Source organism: Penicillium psychrofluorescens (assembly GCF_964197705.1).
Source record: "Penicillium psychrofluorescens genome assembly, chromosome: 6".
NCBI classification, from domain to species: domain Eukaryota; kingdom Fungi; phylum Ascomycota; class Eurotiomycetes; order Eurotiales; family Aspergillaceae; genus Penicillium; species Penicillium psychrofluorescens.
In genome coordinates, this window is record NC_133444.1 from 481,183 (window position 1) to 496,537 (window position 15,355).

General features: G+C 53.7%; 6 protein-coding genes across 6 annotated transcripts; all 6 read right to left on the reverse strand.

The window, feature by feature from the left end:
• Window positions 1-30: 30 nt before the first annotated feature.
• Window positions 31-2,035, reverse strand: PFLUO_LOCUS8696 (Glycosyl phosphatidyl inositol protein transamidase complex subunit; the record flags this gene model as incomplete). Its single annotated transcript, XM_073786450.1, has 3 exons — window positions 31-1,391; window positions 1,445-1,683; window positions 1,737-2,035. The coding sequence occupies 3 exons, from the start codon at window positions 2,033-2,035 to the stop codon at window positions 31-33; spliced, it is 1,899 nt and encodes a 632-aa protein (XP_073642704.1).
• A 363-nt stretch (window positions 2,036-2,398) lies between these two features.
• On the reverse strand, window positions 2,399-3,391 carry PFLUO_LOCUS8697 (Putative rhomboid protease; the record flags this gene model as incomplete). The annotated part of the gene is made up of 4 exons (XM_073786451.1): window positions 2,399-2,616; window positions 2,669-2,938; window positions 2,998-3,135; window positions 3,199-3,391. 4 exons carry the CDS (start codon window positions 3,389-3,391, stop codon window positions 2,399-2,401), a joined length of 819 nt encoding a protein of 272 aa, XP_073642705.1.
• A 573-nt stretch (window positions 3,392-3,964) lies between these two features.
• Window positions 3,965-4,865, reverse strand: PFLUO_LOCUS8698 (uncharacterized protein; the record flags this gene model as incomplete). The annotated part of the gene is made up of 4 exons (XM_073786452.1): window positions 3,965-4,167; window positions 4,223-4,340; window positions 4,392-4,723; window positions 4,778-4,865. The coding sequence occupies 4 exons, from the start codon at window positions 4,863-4,865 to the stop codon at window positions 3,965-3,967; spliced, it is 741 nt and encodes a 246-aa protein (XP_073642706.1).
• A 662-nt stretch (window positions 4,866-5,527) lies between these two features.
• On the reverse strand, window positions 5,528-7,481 carry PFLUO_LOCUS8699 (uncharacterized protein; the record flags this gene model as incomplete). The annotated part of the gene is made up of 4 exons (XM_073786453.1): window positions 5,528-5,698; window positions 5,754-6,125; window positions 6,178-7,136; window positions 7,211-7,481. 4 exons carry the CDS (start codon window positions 7,479-7,481, stop codon window positions 5,528-5,530), a joined length of 1,773 nt encoding a protein of 590 aa, XP_073642707.1.
• A 4,324-nt stretch (window positions 7,482-11,805) lies between these two features.
• PFLUO_LOCUS8700 (uncharacterized protein) lies at window positions 11,806-13,420 on the reverse strand (the record flags this gene model as incomplete). The annotated part of the gene is made up of 4 exons (XM_073786454.1): window positions 11,806-12,881; window positions 12,931-13,038; window positions 13,088-13,321; window positions 13,369-13,420. 4 exons carry the CDS (start codon window positions 13,418-13,420, stop codon window positions 11,806-11,808), a joined length of 1,470 nt encoding a protein of 489 aa, XP_073642708.1.
• A 782-nt stretch (window positions 13,421-14,202) lies between these two features.
• Window positions 14,203-14,969, reverse strand: PFLUO_LOCUS8701 (DASH complex subunit dam1; the record flags this gene model as incomplete). The annotated part of the gene is made up of 4 exons (XM_073786456.1): window positions 14,203-14,398; window positions 14,455-14,497; window positions 14,550-14,601; window positions 14,655-14,969. The coding sequence occupies 4 exons, from the start codon at window positions 14,967-14,969 to the stop codon at window positions 14,203-14,205; spliced, it is 606 nt and encodes a 201-aa protein (XP_073642709.1).
• Between the last annotated feature and the right edge of the window lie 386 nt (window positions 14,970-15,355).

Below are 15,355 nucleotides of genomic sequence, written 5' to 3' on the forward strand. Positions count from 1 at the left end.
GCAACAACATACATCCCAGTAATTCATCGATCAGAACATCGACGCCCCCAAGAGCACACACCCAATCAACCACGCCGGCCACCAGACACACCAGACAACCACCTGTGTCCACACCCCCCATACATCCCATCCGAAAGCCGCCTGCGTCAGAACGGTCTCCACAGACACACCGGTGTACCAGCACACACCCAGAAGAGCACTAGGCGGGGACAGAAGATTCAGGCACAAAAAGCCGATGCCGGAAATAGTGGAGCGCACAGGCTTGGAGGGACTCTGAAGCCGCTCGATGAAGCTGAGCGGAGCGCAGAGGAGCCCGACCATGAACGAAAGCGAAAAGTTGAGGGTTGCCAGGGTTGAAAGCGAGAGGCCCAGCAGGAGTAAGGAGAAGGACTTGATCAGGTGGTATTGCTGGGGGATGATGGGGGCGGAGAGGCCGAGGCCATGAGAAAGTAGGGCGGCCAGGACCAAGGGGAGGACGATGTCGACGATGACGAAGGCATAGGCGCTGGTGGGGAGATACTGGTGCGGAAGAGTATTGAAGAGCCAGAGTGGAATAAGGCCCAGCAAGTGTAATCCGACCACCAGGGTCAGTGGCAGAGCCAGCTGTCTTTCAGCAACGCCGCTCTCCTTCAGCTTGACGTCTGCCACAGGCTTACCCGAGGTCACTTTCTTGCTAGATGGCTTTTCTTTCTTGTCCCCGGCGATTGCTGGTGCTGTCGAACTAGTACCGGTGTAGTACCCCGTGCGCATCCACAGCGCAATCGCCATGATGGTAAAATTACCAGCAAGCAACATAGCGCTGGGCAGGTACGTGCCGATACTGACGAAGCGATTCGACTGCATGAGCAGATAGAAGAAAAAGCTCTGGTGCAGGTGCTCGAGCAAATTATTCAAACTGCGGCAGATGCTCTCGATGGTGCGACCGAGGGCCATCTCGTCCTCCCAGCCTTCACCCTTGGGCTGCAGGGTGATTGCATCGATGTGGTAAGGCATGAAGCTGCTGTGAGCGCCGGTGGCATACCCCAGACCCTGCTTAGCCATGCCACGCAGAATGGTTTGCAGTCGGGCCTGGTAGCTGTCGTCGTGCTCCCACATCTCCTGCAGATTCGACCCGATGCCCATCTGGTTGTTGGCGATGGCGACAGCCGTATTAAACAGATCGAGATTGGGCAGTTGGCCATTCACGCCATCGTACACGACGTGCAGGGACTGGAAGCGGTGATCGAAGGGGTATTCAATCACCAGAGCTCCCTGCAATGCTCCGCTCTTCAATGGGAGAGGTTGTACAGAGGCCGGGTGCATGTCATGGTACGCATCGATCCACGCCTGTGTCCCAGATTTACTGTCCGGTGTAATGACGAAGATGATGTCCTTGGACCATAATGACCACCCTTAACCCAAGCGTCAGCATGCACCGAGAAAACAGAAGACATATGGTACTCACGTTTGAAGTACCGAGCCAATGTCAAGGCTAAAGTGACACCATTCAAATTTAGCTCATTATTGGCTGTCTTCCATGCCGCGACTAGCACAATTGCCTCCGTGGCATCGCCGCGCGGCGCGTGGATGATAGCGTAGACATTCTCGCCTTCGTGCGTGATACCCGCAGAGGTATACTCGTACTTCTGCGTTGCAACCTTCAATCCCGCAGCTTGTAGAATCGATTGGATTTTGCTGGAGACACTGTGTCCATGATTAGGATCATTGTTTCCCAGCATGCAGTCCCTGGAACGTACGCTGGAGTCTGGCCCGCCTCGGCTGGAGGGACGCCCTGATCACGTCCCTCGTTCAGCAGCCCTTCCAATTCCTTCTTGTATCCGCGGAAGACATTCTGCTCGCTACCCGAAAAATACGCGTGGACTTGGCCCGGGAGGAGTGCATTCTCGGAGATGTAGGTTTGTCGGGAGTACTCGTTGAGGGGGAGGAGCAGGAGCCAAACGACGCCGACGACAATACAGGTAAGCGATAAGAGGTTCGGAAGACGGACGAAAAGGAGGTGAGGATTGTTCCGCAGATCGCGGATTTTAGCTAGCATTGCGAAGCTGTCAGCGTTCGGGGTGATCTCCAGGTGTCCAGTCCGAGGGAGCGGACAGGTAGACGGGAGTTGTAGGCAAGAAGACACTCACATTTCAGCGCCATTGAGCGATCAACATCTGGGGATGACTCCACATGCGGCGGCTAGCCCGCCAGGAGGATGTAATGAGTGGGTTGGAAAGAGGGAATTGTACGGAAAGTGGAAGTACATTTGTTGATGGAGATGGGGATTTTACGCCCGCCGACGCAGACCAAAAGCGCACCCTAGTATACTTTGATATGCAACACGCTATGCTATACTCCGTGTACTAAAAGACAGATATGGCCAAGATATACAAAGGAAATAGAGCAGGAATGCACCATCTCAAGAGCCCAGGCGTTGCGTACCTCCCAAATAGGTCAGCTGCGTCGGGCGCTCGGTGGTGCCGGTCGCGTTCGACGTGGGCAGGACACCGTAGCGGCCGTATGTCTTCTGGTCGACCGAGACATAGTGTGGCAGACGCCCCAGGAGGTTCAGCTTACCCTCAATCCATCGAAGGACCTTCTCGGGCGGGACAAAGATCTTGAGGTAACCGAGACCAACTGAGGACAACAAGTCAGCGATGCAATTGGGAGATGAAGCAGAGGGACTCACAGAGATAGCCGACTAGAACGGCGCAGAGATGGCCAAGGAAGCTGACATTGGAAATGAGAATGGAGACGAAGGCACAGGCAAGCAGAGGCGAGGTCCAGGTGGGAATCTTATACGGGCCAAGGCTGAAATGGGGGTTCGACTTGAACGTCCTGATGGATTCGGAGCCCAGAAGCAGAAAGACCCAGATGCTGGAGCCAACCACCGGGGTATTCCGGTGTAGAATAAATTTCTCGCCAAGAATATACAATCCCGCGGGGAAGGTTGAAAGGGCTGGAAGACACAGGCTTAGCGAACACAAGATAAAAAAAAGTAATGAAGAGAGTACTCACGACCCATAAACAAGGCCACCGCAGTCAAGGTGCCATGCTCCGCTTCAAAGCGCTCCAACAACGGCGTAAGTGCCAAAATATTCAGCAAAACATGCCAGAAGCCTGCGTGGATAAAGGGGTAGGTATTGAGTCGGTACACTGTTTGAGCAGGACAGACTTGTCAGAGGACAGTGGGGCTTTTATAAGGGGGGTATGCATTACTTTGCGTCGGCCAGACGTCATCTGGGACTAAAGACCCCCATTGCACCACAGCCCAGACCGTTTGCAACTCGAGCAGCCAGAACACGAGAATGGCTAGTAGAACCAGACGCGTAAAGAGTGGGAGTCGGACGAGGTAGGTGCGGACTCGGGCCGGGTTGAATGGCAATGGCGGCAAGGCAGCGGGAGTAGCCATGGTTTCTTTTTTAACTCCTTTGAGTTGAATGGACGGCCAGAGAGTCAAATTAGGCGATCCGGTCGAGGTCTATTGGGGTTCGAGGCGGATCTCAGGTAAGACGGAGAGACGAATGTCGAGGGATGAGGATATGCGGCGGGCAATATGGGACCAAAAGGGCAGATTTCAATGTCGGAAAAGGTTCACCAGGAGAACACACTGCTGACAATACCATGTTAGTATTCCGCGTGTTCAAGATCCTCAAGGTCGTGGCCGCCAATCGAGCCGAGACCATCCCAGGGATAAACTCACCATGCGCACGCGACTTGGCAGGGACGGAGAGACGACGATCACAAACAGATGATGAGTACAAGCCACGAGGCACGGTACTAGGGCACAGTGCAAAAGACCACCCGGCAAGAGCGTGGTCGAGGATGGGGAAGGGAAGGTCCGGAGCATTTGTTCTTCTCTTCGGGCGCGACTCGGTCACGTGTTTATCGACCGGGTTTACTTTGGCTGCTTTTTATGTAATGCTTCTCTCATTCATCACTTCACTGCATCGCCATTTTTCTAGGCATTTACTATTTGCATCATCTACAGGTGCTGGTTGAACCATCCCACAGCCTGGCAGAAAGCCTGCTCCTTGGCGAACTTCTGCTTCGGGTCGTTCGGATCACCACGAACAGCAAAGCCGTGGCTGACGCCGCCGAAGAGGTTGATCTGCCAAGGCTGGCCGCCCTTGATCAGAATGTCCTCGGACTTGTGACGCAGCTCAGCGGTGAAGATACTGTCGATCTCTGCGGAGGGTGTCAGATCCATTCTCTCGGTCAAAGGGACAAAGGGCAAACTCACCAGCAGCGGCAATTGAGTAGGGACCGGCAACACCGGCCAATTCCTCGTCGGTGACGAACGAAGGGTGTGCGGAGTAGCCGACGTCGAACTGACCGGGCTTCAGGAAACGGCAGACATACTACAGGGCTGTCAGAAACTTCACGGACACCCGTGGGAGAAGGGAACATACCTTGCCGCCGAAGCAGTAGCCAACGGCACCGACGTGCTTGACGCCGAGGGTCTCACGGACGTGCTTGATGCTCTTCTGCACAATGGGGTCGATCTGAACCGTCGTGTGCTTGGGGAGCCAGTTGGGAAGGTCGGCCTTGCCGGTGTCCATGTCGGCGGGGCTGATGGGGTCGCCGTTGAACAGGTCCGGGATGACAGTCAGGTAGCCATTGTTGGCAAACTCATCGGCGACGAGCTTGGCGTTGGTGAGCTCGAGGCCGAAGACGTCGGTGATGAAGACGACGGCCTTCTCGGGCTTCTTGTTGTCCTTGGGGGAGACAATGTAGGTCTCGACTGGAGAATTACCAGGTTAGGGCTCGCTCCGAGAGTTCATGCAGAAGCACTCACCTCCGTCAATGGTCTTCACTTCGCCGGCGGGAGTGCCATCATGCTTGAAGCCAGTGGCACAGCAGGCAGCGGGAGGGTTGGAGGCCATTCTAATTGCTTGGAGATGGGTACTTTCAGGGAGTATGAAGAGTGGCGGGGGGGGGTTGCGCAGGCCTACCCCTCTTATAGAGGATGTCCACAGGGTTCACTCAAATGCTCTTGGTCCTTCCCCACCTGCGTCAGAACTAGTGCTTTGACAGCCATTGCTTGAGAGAGTTGGCATCTACCGAAGAGGGAGGTACCACCCGCTGTCGTTCCTCTTGTCCTCCATCTGTACTACTTTCTCCGGACAGCTCACTGCTCCAAATGTGCCGAACACCCTGTGTCGCAGCTGCAAGACTTCATTTCGTAGTCCCGGCTATTCGGCTCGGGACTGATGAAATGCCGTAACTTCAGGATATCGCCCCACTTGATTGGCAATTTTTCTTCATTTGGCGCCGGACATAAAGATTAGCTCCGACTGGGTAATAGAGGTAGCTCTCTTTCTAGGATCCTGGTTTAGTGAACTGTTAAAACAGTGAGTGAACTGAGAGAAGTCAATGGTGTGCGACTACTGTATAGAATTATTGTTCATTCATGTCTGCATACATCTGTTGCCCCCACGATCATCATTGCCACATTATCTTTGTATTTCATCTCAATAGAGAGGAGTAGGTCAGGGATTCATAGATCCGGGTATCAACGCGAAATAGTTTAAAAAGGAAGAAGAATTCAGGGAAAGCGATAGCTCAGATTGGGCTGCTCGCGCTTGATCGCCCAGGCCTTGAGGGCAATCGCCAACACTTCCAGGGCCATGACGAAGGCGGTGAATCCCATGCCCACCGTGAAGGTGAACATCGCGTCCACCTGGTAGAACTCCATTGCCTCGATTACGTTGCGGGTCTGCGTCACACCTTATTAGCATCGGACTCGCATCTCCCTTGGTTAGAGTACTCACACTCAGCATGAAGATAAGACCACCAGAAATCAGGCAGAATGCAGCCACGATCTCAGTGGGCGGACGCGCAGGCAGGTATGAGCTGGGCGGCTTGAGGAACAGCAGCAGATAAGTCATGCCCCGGGCCAGAGCAAAGCCAACCAACATGTTGCCCCATTGCTTGTGCACCATGGTCGAGGTCATGCTGTCCTGGTGGTGCGATCCCATCATCATCCCCAGCAGCAGGATGACCAGGGCGGGCATCGGGTTCAGCGGGACCCCCTGCGACTTGGGAGCTTGCCAGGCCTCGTCTCGGCTTCCGTGCACGGGCGACCGGAGGAGGGTACTGTTGAGCCATTCACGGATCCGCTTGGATTCGAAGAGCATGCCACACTGTCACGCCTGTTAGCTGCAGTCTCCAGGGAACAGACGATCCCCAACTTACCAGGCCACCACCGAAGAACATCACTGAGATTGAGACATGCTCGAGGTCTGTGGCAGACCAGGGCTCGCCCCAGCGGGATAGGTGCTCGAGGAAGACGTTCGAAGCTCCATACAGCCAAATGACAAAGGACTCGGTGAATTCTCCCGATGGAATCTTGGACTTCCACGATCCGACAATGGCAGCCGGGGGCTTCTTGTTCCAAGCCCAACCAAGATCGGCCCAGGAACCTACAAAGCGTCCGAGCGTCAGGATGCCGTACCAGAAGAAAATGCCACCCTTGATGAAGTGCGCCAATCCGTTGAAGATCTGGCGGTCTCGCATGATACCGCCGTAGGTTACAGCGCCAGTCGCAATGGCGACGAAACCAAAAGGCAGGATGATGCGATCAATGATGTTATACAACAGGTTGAAGCTGCGCAGCACACGACTCGACACCAAGCCCGGCACGCGCTTCGACAGAAACCGATCCACAACCGTGCTTTGGAACCAGCGGCGCGGAACGGCGGGTTTAGCTGGCAGGTCGTCTTCGGGCTTTTCGAAACCGTCGTATTCAGCAGGCGACTCGCAGGACGGAGAGCCAGGGCTGTGAATGGAAGAGTTACTCTCGGTGCCCTGGCCGCTGTCGCGAGACCACCGGTAGTCGTGAAAAGCGCGATGGGGTAACATGTGGTCGTGCTGGGCCATCTCGTCGGTGGCCACAGGAAGGAAGGTGGCTCGTTCATACGTGTCAGCGTGCGACTCGCCTCGGCCGGCGTACGCGAAGATCAGGCCCAGGATGGCCTGCACGCTAACCACCCATGTTGCAATCCAGCCAATCTTGTGGTGGGCGTTGTTCTCGTACAGATCTGGGGTCTGGCCGTTGTATATAAGACCCAGCAACAGTCCGAGGGCATTGAACACCAAGAACAGGAACTGCGAAAGAAGCGCAAGACGCGATCGCGCAATGCTCAACATGACAGCTATTATAAATCAGCTTCTAGTTCTTTTGCCAAGTCTGTTTTGGCTGACAAAAGCACTGGCCAGTTCAACTTACCAGCAGGAAGAACCAAACACCAGCCCAGGACCATGAGCGCGATGTGCGCTATGATGGTGCCAGAGTGCTTGCTGTACGCGAAGTAGCTCATCGCGGCGTCGCTGTGCGTCTTGGCGGCAGTGGCGGTCGCCATGGGCGCCGTGCTGGCCATACTCATTTCCATGTCCATGTCCATATTCATCGCTTCGTCATCGCCGTGCGGCAACGCAGTCGCGAGCGACGCGAGCAGGAAGGCCGCTGCGAAGGCAGCGCGAGACAATATGTGCCGCATGGAGTGGAATCAAAGGAGATCTTGGAAATCTCGTTGGATTACTCTGAGGTTACACAGACTCACGTTCAAGTACGAGGGTGGGTGAGAGAGTGCAGAGCTTCAGGTGCGCAACCTCCCGAAGCTCTACCAGGTCGTGACGTAACGATGTTGCAAACCCGGAATGCGAGCCCTTTTCTTTTGTTTTTTTTTTATTCTTCCGAGTCAACCAGCGAAATCAGTGATCTCAAAACTTGAGAAAGATTAGTGAGGGGGATGGGACTTGTTGTTGGGTGTGGTGGACAGCAAGGTCGAACAAAGCTGTAGGGCTGAGGGAAGTATAGAGGACTAGGTATGCAGGGAGTAGGACAACAGTATATAAGAGAGGGATCTCTTTGGCGCGGCGGGGCTGGCTTGGGAGACATTACTAACAGAAAAGCAGCATCGGAGCTTCACTATTCGCAGATTTTTTATTTTTTTTACACTTCCCTTTACTTCCATGCCGCGCTGATTTCCAATGCGTTCGGATCGGGCGGGGATAAGGACGCCGAGTGGGCGTGGCGGTAGTGGCAGTAGTGATGATTCACTGACTGTTGTTCCTGGGCTCTAGACCTTTTGTTGTCATGCACCGCCTAGGCCTCCTTCCCTTGCATGAGAGTAGTGGCTATCAACTTTGGTTCAAAGTATGCCGTTATCCCGATATATTTGTTACGATAGAGTCAGGCATCCAAGTTTCTACCTATACGAGTTGTACCCCGACATATACCGGTCGTGCTCTGGTGATTCACCCGTTATAGGAGACCGGTTTTCCATCTCGAAGTGGATCTGCAGTCATCTGCGTTATTATTGTGTTCCGGGCTGCCTGACTTACTATCGTTTCGGGTGTCTCGGGAACTTCTGGCCCAAAATCGTGGTCGGCCATACTGAATCTAGTAATAGGTGGGGTTCTTCCCGGCATCCTGAGCCCAGATCATCGCGGTAGTCCAGTAGCGACTAGACGACACTATTCATGTGTATACATGTACAATGCTATGCACCACCAGTCCTTCATTCCAGTGACGTAGCCGATCGCTACCTTTTTCACTCCAGGCATCGAAGCTGCCTGCCTGGCGGGGTTACAGCACCCTGCGCCTAGGCATAGATAGTCAAGTGAATGTGACAAAGGACCGGCCTCCTCCTCTTTCTTCTACACACCAGCGGTCAATAGACTTTCGGATCCTAGCATCGTCATCTTCCGTCCCAACATCCTTGTCTCGGCCTCGCGCGCGGTCCCCTTCCGAGCCGCACTGTTTTGAGTTGTTGCGGTGGGGGCTCGCTCGTGCTTTAAATCCGACCCCCTCCGCGTAGGGCGATCGATGTACAGTATGACCGTCGGAGCGAAGAGGACGACGTGATGCTACGTTATGATTCCGTAGGACCCGGAACATGTCCAGGCCAGGAACGATCTCCATTATATGCCGGGATTGTGCAATACAGGATACCTATAGTGATAGTTGTGTTCCTACCCTCGGACTGTAGCTGTTGCTGGCTGTGCAACAACCTTTTTCTACGTCGTCAGGCCCCCTCTCAATATTAAGAATTCACCACGTAGGCCGCCGACGCCAATCCTGTGTCCATGTGCCTCTCTGTACAGCACATCCCGTACATAAGCGCCGATTTTTTACCGGTCTTGTTCATTGCCAAGAACGAACCGGGCTCGGTGCCTACGGGACGATCCCCATCCGCGCCCTTCCGGAGTCCCAACCGACACGCACTGCGCACACGCACCATGAACCGGTCGAGACGGTGTAAGAGCGTGTCGTTATTGGCGGGTTGCTAGGCTGCAAGGATCGAGCTGTCATATGACTGATCGCGGTATCTCGCATGGGAGGGAACCTTGTGGAATGTACTTGCCTATAGTATAGATCGGAGACTCGAAAAGCCTATGCTTGGACCGTTCTGCTCTATGGGACACAGGGGCAGAAATGAAGGACTATTTAAACTTACTTTCTCTTTGGATGAATATATTCAAGGGGTATAATAGTACATGCAGGACATGTTGTTCCGTCCATCCATCCATCCCACACTGATGAACCGCATTCGATCTCTCGAAAAAGAGTCCGTTGTTTGCACACGTACAGTAGGAATAGCTAAGCGGAAGCTCACCCGCCAACCGTTAAGCGAGTTTGATCTACCCGCTCTTCATGGGCTGGGGTGGCTGGCCCAATGAGTGCCTCGCGGGTTCGGCGATCAGCCAGCCCATGTGCATGCACTAGGTACATAATGCGCATAAATATGACGACGAGGATGATGGTATCCTCGCTTATTTATTAGGAACTTAGTGAAGGAATCTAGTCCGAAGGTACCCTGCATAAAACAGAAATCTGGGGAATTAGGAATGTAGTTATGTGAAACAAGGTGTCCCACCGCTTGTTTTGTGTTTAGTTAGGGTGGATGGAGAGGGAGTCAGGTTGACAGTTTCGAACTATACCCTGTGGTTTCATCTTCCATGGTTTGTAGTCCGCCATTTCTTTTTCGAGGATATGCAACTCACCACGATTCATCAATATCCTTTAAGGAAAGGCATTATGTCAGTTGAGTCAATCTTGGAATTAATTGGAATTAATTGGAATAAATTGGCTCATTCCTTCAAAGTATATCTGAATTTGGCTCAGGATGGGTGATTGTCGAGCATTCAAGTGAGGTCTTGATCGAGAGGTTGAATACCAATACCTCTACCTGTGAGCAGAACCCAACTATTTAAACAGGGTAAATTAAGTCAAGTTTCTTCAAACCGACTCTCCCCTGACTGGGTGTCCTACTCCAGTCCAGATGGACCTGCTGACATAATCACCTCTCCTCGGCACGCCACGTGACTACCCACTCGCTTGTTAGGGCTGCAACGCACTTTCCCCAAACCCTAAGATCAAGATTCGTGGTTCTTCCCTTTCTCCCTCAACGCCGACAACTTCCAACACCCACGCCCTCCAACCTCCTCCGCCAACCTCTCAAGATGACTCACGAGTCCGTTTGGTACAGCCGGCCCCGCAAGTAAGTTTTTTTTCTGTCGATTTCGCACACGCAAGTCACTAACGGATCGCGATCAGGTACGGCAAGGGCGCCCGTGGATGGTGTGTACTCCCTTCGATTTCCCCTATATCCTCTCGATGGAAGACGCAGAGACACGGATATTGCTGCGAGAGATCGATGATCTGCTGCTGGTGGTGGAAAGAACAACTTGGATGAGCGGGAGGGAGAAGTGAAGAGCAAATGGCTAATGCTGGATTCTTTTTAGCCGTGTCTGCACGCACCGCGCTGGTCTGATCCGCAAGTACGGGGTATGTGAACAATTCCCTATGCATCTGGATATATTTTTGGGAGGAAACATGGGGCGCAAGTCGAGCGAGCGCAGTCATGGAAAATTGGCCACAAGTGAATGCAACTGGAGGCTAACCGGGTCGTCTTTCCGCTTTACAGATGAACATCTGCCGTCAGTGCTTCCGTGAGAAGTCCACCGACATCGGCTTCAACAAGGTTAGTTCGCACCACGGGATCTCGGGGTGGGATATATGGGAGAGAAGGGCATGGGAACAAACACGACCAGACCTGTCCGACCGACCATATGTCTTCGACCTGGAGATCCTCTCGCTATTTCATCGTCATTTCGAACCCATCAACTGATCCTCGAAAATAGTACCGTTAAAAAAATCTAAACAAAATACCATGTGTCCACCTTCTCGATCCGCTCGCATCTACCATCCGTTTCGCGCCTAGTGCCCCACGACGACGACGACTATGAGAGAACGAACTTCTCTGAAAATGACTTGGTGGTGATGTTGATGATGGAGGGGAAACTCGCTAGTGACGAGGACGGACAACCGGAGTGTTTGTGTTGTGAGATGTGATGTGTTGTGGGAGAGTTCTCTAGACTCACGAGGATTTTGTCATGTTGAGCCTCGTTCTTATTTCCTACCCAATTAACGATGGATTTTTTCTGGGTTCTCTTGTTTGAATGAGTATGTTTTTCCGGAACGGCCTGTCCGTGTCCGTGTCCATATCTGGCTCCTGCTTTGGACGACCTGCACACTTTGCTTGACGGTCTACAACCCTTCGTATCAGATCTGTCAGTCGTAGTGTATGCCAGGCATCTGCTCCACCTGCTGGTTCTTCCCTTCGACATCAAGTGGACTCTACGAACGCCTACAGTATACTTGAAGAATCAATCCACCCAATCGTGGCTTGCATGTAGATAAAAAGAAACCAATTTTATTCCAAGACACAACAAAAGAAAAAGAAAAAAAAGATCTCGTCCTCCTCATCTTCAAACCCAGGAGACACACATCGTTATACACCACCACAGCACCCACGCCTAAGCGACAGAGCGGATACTATAGAACAACAAATAGGCATCCTGGCGCAGCACATCCGAAACGCTAGCCACAGACACCTTATTGTCATCCATGAGCACCCACCGATCACCCGGCAGGCGTGTGTACGCGTAGTAGTGGCCGGAGTCCATGGTACCCTGGTGCACGACGACAGTGGACAAGTCATAGATATACCTGGAGGTATCGACGCGCTCCTTATCCTTGACAGTGTAGGGGTACATGTTGAGCGAGACGGGGAAGTCAATGTGGCACTCCATCTTCTCAGAGTTGGCCGAGTTGGAGATGTGCTCGTAGCGCTTCAGCTGCATGCACAGGATGATGGGCAGCTTGTGGACCTGTAGGCGTTTTGACGCGCGCTGCGGCGTATTGCCGCATTTCTCGCAGTGGTACGCTGCGTCGGCGTTGAGGTCTTCCACTGCTGTGAAACTTTCCAGGCAGCTCGTTAGGGTGGGCGTGGTGGACGACGTGGAGGAAGGGGTGCGGCTGAGGCTGCGGCGTTTGGTCTGCAGCTTCACGTCGAGACTCAGGTCTGCCATCGGGTCGTAGGTATGCGTCGTCTGGCCGCACTTGTGGCACATGACGCTGCTGCGCAGCTCGCCGTAGAAGATCTTGTGGAAGAAGCAGTCGCATTTGACGCCGTAGTCGTCCGAGTGGCCGGGGGTGCAGGAGTGGAGTCCGTTGACAAGAAATTGGAAGTACTCGTGCGCGTCCTGCTGGCTGTATCCGGCCATTTCCCGGCTTACTTGCCAGCCGTGGTAGAGAAGGGTTGCGGCCGACACTGCGTCGGTGTTCTCGCCGCTGTTGAACTCGGTAAAGACGTGGGTGGTGGCACAGGCCATACAGAACTCAATCTGGCAGGTGTGGATATCGTGACCGTTTGAGAGGAAATAGGCGCTGAGGACGGGGTCGTGAAGGAGTGCCTGCAGGACAACAGCCTGGTAGCAGGTCTGGCCCATATTCCAAACACCACGAGCGCCGCGCGAGCGGCATGGGTTCTTGGTAGCATTGTTCCTGACATAGAGCTCGTCGGCTTGATCCTCCGCCCAGGATGATTTGTCTTGCACGAAAATCAGCCATGACCGAAGGAATGAAGAGAGAAAACTCACGCTCTGGCTTGAACTTGCCACTCGGCCCGCGGAGTCTCTCTAAGCCGAAGTCGTAGACAAAGTCCGCACACGATTCACAAAATACATGACGACTCCGAGTCTCCATATCTAGTCATGATTTAGCAGCTGAACACTTCCTCAAGGGGCCAAGGCTTACAGAATGCATGCCCCGTCTTCTTCGTGTGTGCTTTTCGCTCAGTGTTCAAGCAAACTTCCGAACAAGCCAGACAGTGGTACTTGGGTTTCAGCGACGACACAGTCCGCAACCCAGTGGCTTGAACAGAGATGGTCTCGGTTTTGGAGAGCGGTGCCAGCAGCTCATTCACCTTGGTGAAGTCGCGCCTGAACTGGCCCGCAGTTTGCTCTTTGCCCATGGTGGAGGCAAGATGTTCTAATGAAGATCAGCCGGTGCCTATTTCCGTATCAAATAAGACATACCACAGCCGAACTCGGGTTCGGACAGAAGCTGAACGGAATCGAGGCTCGCCATGATGGAGAAAGATGAAGGTGCTGATGATGCAATGATGGAAGAGACGAAGAGGAAGGATGAATGGACAAGCTGATAGGTGAAAGAGATGCAATCAAGCGAAAACTGGCAGAAGTCCCAGACCTCTATCTATGCAAGACGGAAAAAGGAGAAAAATGATGATATCAGAAATGGCAAAGAATCCCGGGCATCAGACAAGCGGGGATAGTCTCAAGGAGCCCTGGATTGGGCCAGCATTTCACTGGACAATTGGATGTCAGCAAGTGGTCTGCATTGAGGCGGGTAGCCAAGAGGTGGCCGTAGACGAACAATCAAGTACCTATCCAGGAGGGGTGTAGTGAATGTCGTCGCTATAACTACCGCTGCGCCACCTCTTCCAAGGGCTACCTTTTTCTCGCTCTCTCGGCGCAAGTCCCGACCGCCTGCCCCTCCAGGGACCAAACGCCAAATGTACAGAGGAACGAGAAGCGATGCACAGGGGGTCTATTCGACGCGAAGTTGGTGGCGGAGCGTAGTTGCCATCGGGTCCTTTTTTTCGCTGGGAGTCCGGGTTGCCGCCGATCGGTTCGGTCCGGCCGCCAACTGGCAGTGCGACATACAACAGTCGAACTACAACGATGGACTCAAAATGTCTATGCAAGGTATCGTTCATTAAGGCATATCCCACGGCTAATACTAAGAGTGCGTTTTCCGCAATGTGACAATTTACACAGCTGGCGCAGGAGTGGTCTACCAGAGTCGCAGCTGTTCCACCTCGAGTCTTCGTCCATGTCCCCATGGACAATTCACCGGATCCCTCTCCCCCGCGGGAGCGCGCTGGGTCGAGCACGGTGCCCACTGGCACCGCGTGTTGCGTACCGGCTCGTCGCTGTGCCGCGAGTGGAACCACGCGATGAGCCCCGTGAGGGCGCGGAGAGTTTGGAAGTCTGCTTCGAGGAGACGGTGCTTGGCGGATGCTCGACAAAGGAAGTACCAGTCGATCTGCAGGTGGAATGGCGGGTCAGTTCAATATCTTTTGAACAGCGCGCACAACTCACAGGAAAGTCATCTCCGCCTCTTCGGTCGATCGGATCGGATCATCTGCGTCTGAGTGATTAGCATGCGTCATTCGCACCCGTTGCGCATAGCCTACCTTTCTGCGACTCGGACTGCTGCGCTCTGCGAAACGAGTCGGCAATCGGGGCCTGTGGTGGGCGTTTAGCAGGTTTGTTTTGATCATCGCATCTGCAGAACGTACCTCTGGAAAATCCACACAGAACGCGTTCATATTCAATCCGTACAGAAAACTCGCGAAACTCTCGCTGAAGCGCGTCAGACTCTCGTGCATCAGCTGCATGTGCATGAAATTGGCCTCGAGGTCGGCCATCGAGTCGGCCAGCTCTGCGAACTGCGGCTCCAGCGCGTTGATGGGTGGTTGCGTGTAGCTGGCATTGTTGGTGCTGCCCGCGTAGTCGTGGGCTTCGCGGAGGGATGAGCGCGAGCTGGGGCGTAGGGGTGTCGTGGGCCGAGAGGATGGGCGTGGACGCGAGGATGATCGAGGACCCGAATCCATCTTGGGTGTGTGAGGCGAGGGAGAAACGAGGGGAGGACGGAAGGATGGAGATCTCAAAGGCGAGACGGTGGTGGAATACGAACACAAGAACCGGCCGTGGTGTAAGCTCCGTAATAGGCGAAGGTGAATTGGACCAAGTGGGTTGGGGAGTTGTGATCGGCCATGGAAGAGTGATGATCCCCCGCGACAAATAATAAATGGTCGTAGTGACGGAGAGACCGGGTATGGGCACTCGACTGGTAGACAGACAAGATGCGACCGTAGGATAAGTAGGTCTATAGGTAGGTCTATCCTCAACACCAAGACACAACCCCAATGGTCATCAAAATAAACAACCACGAATACGAGCCCCCGCAAAATGAATGAATCCCTCGAGCAGATCGTCA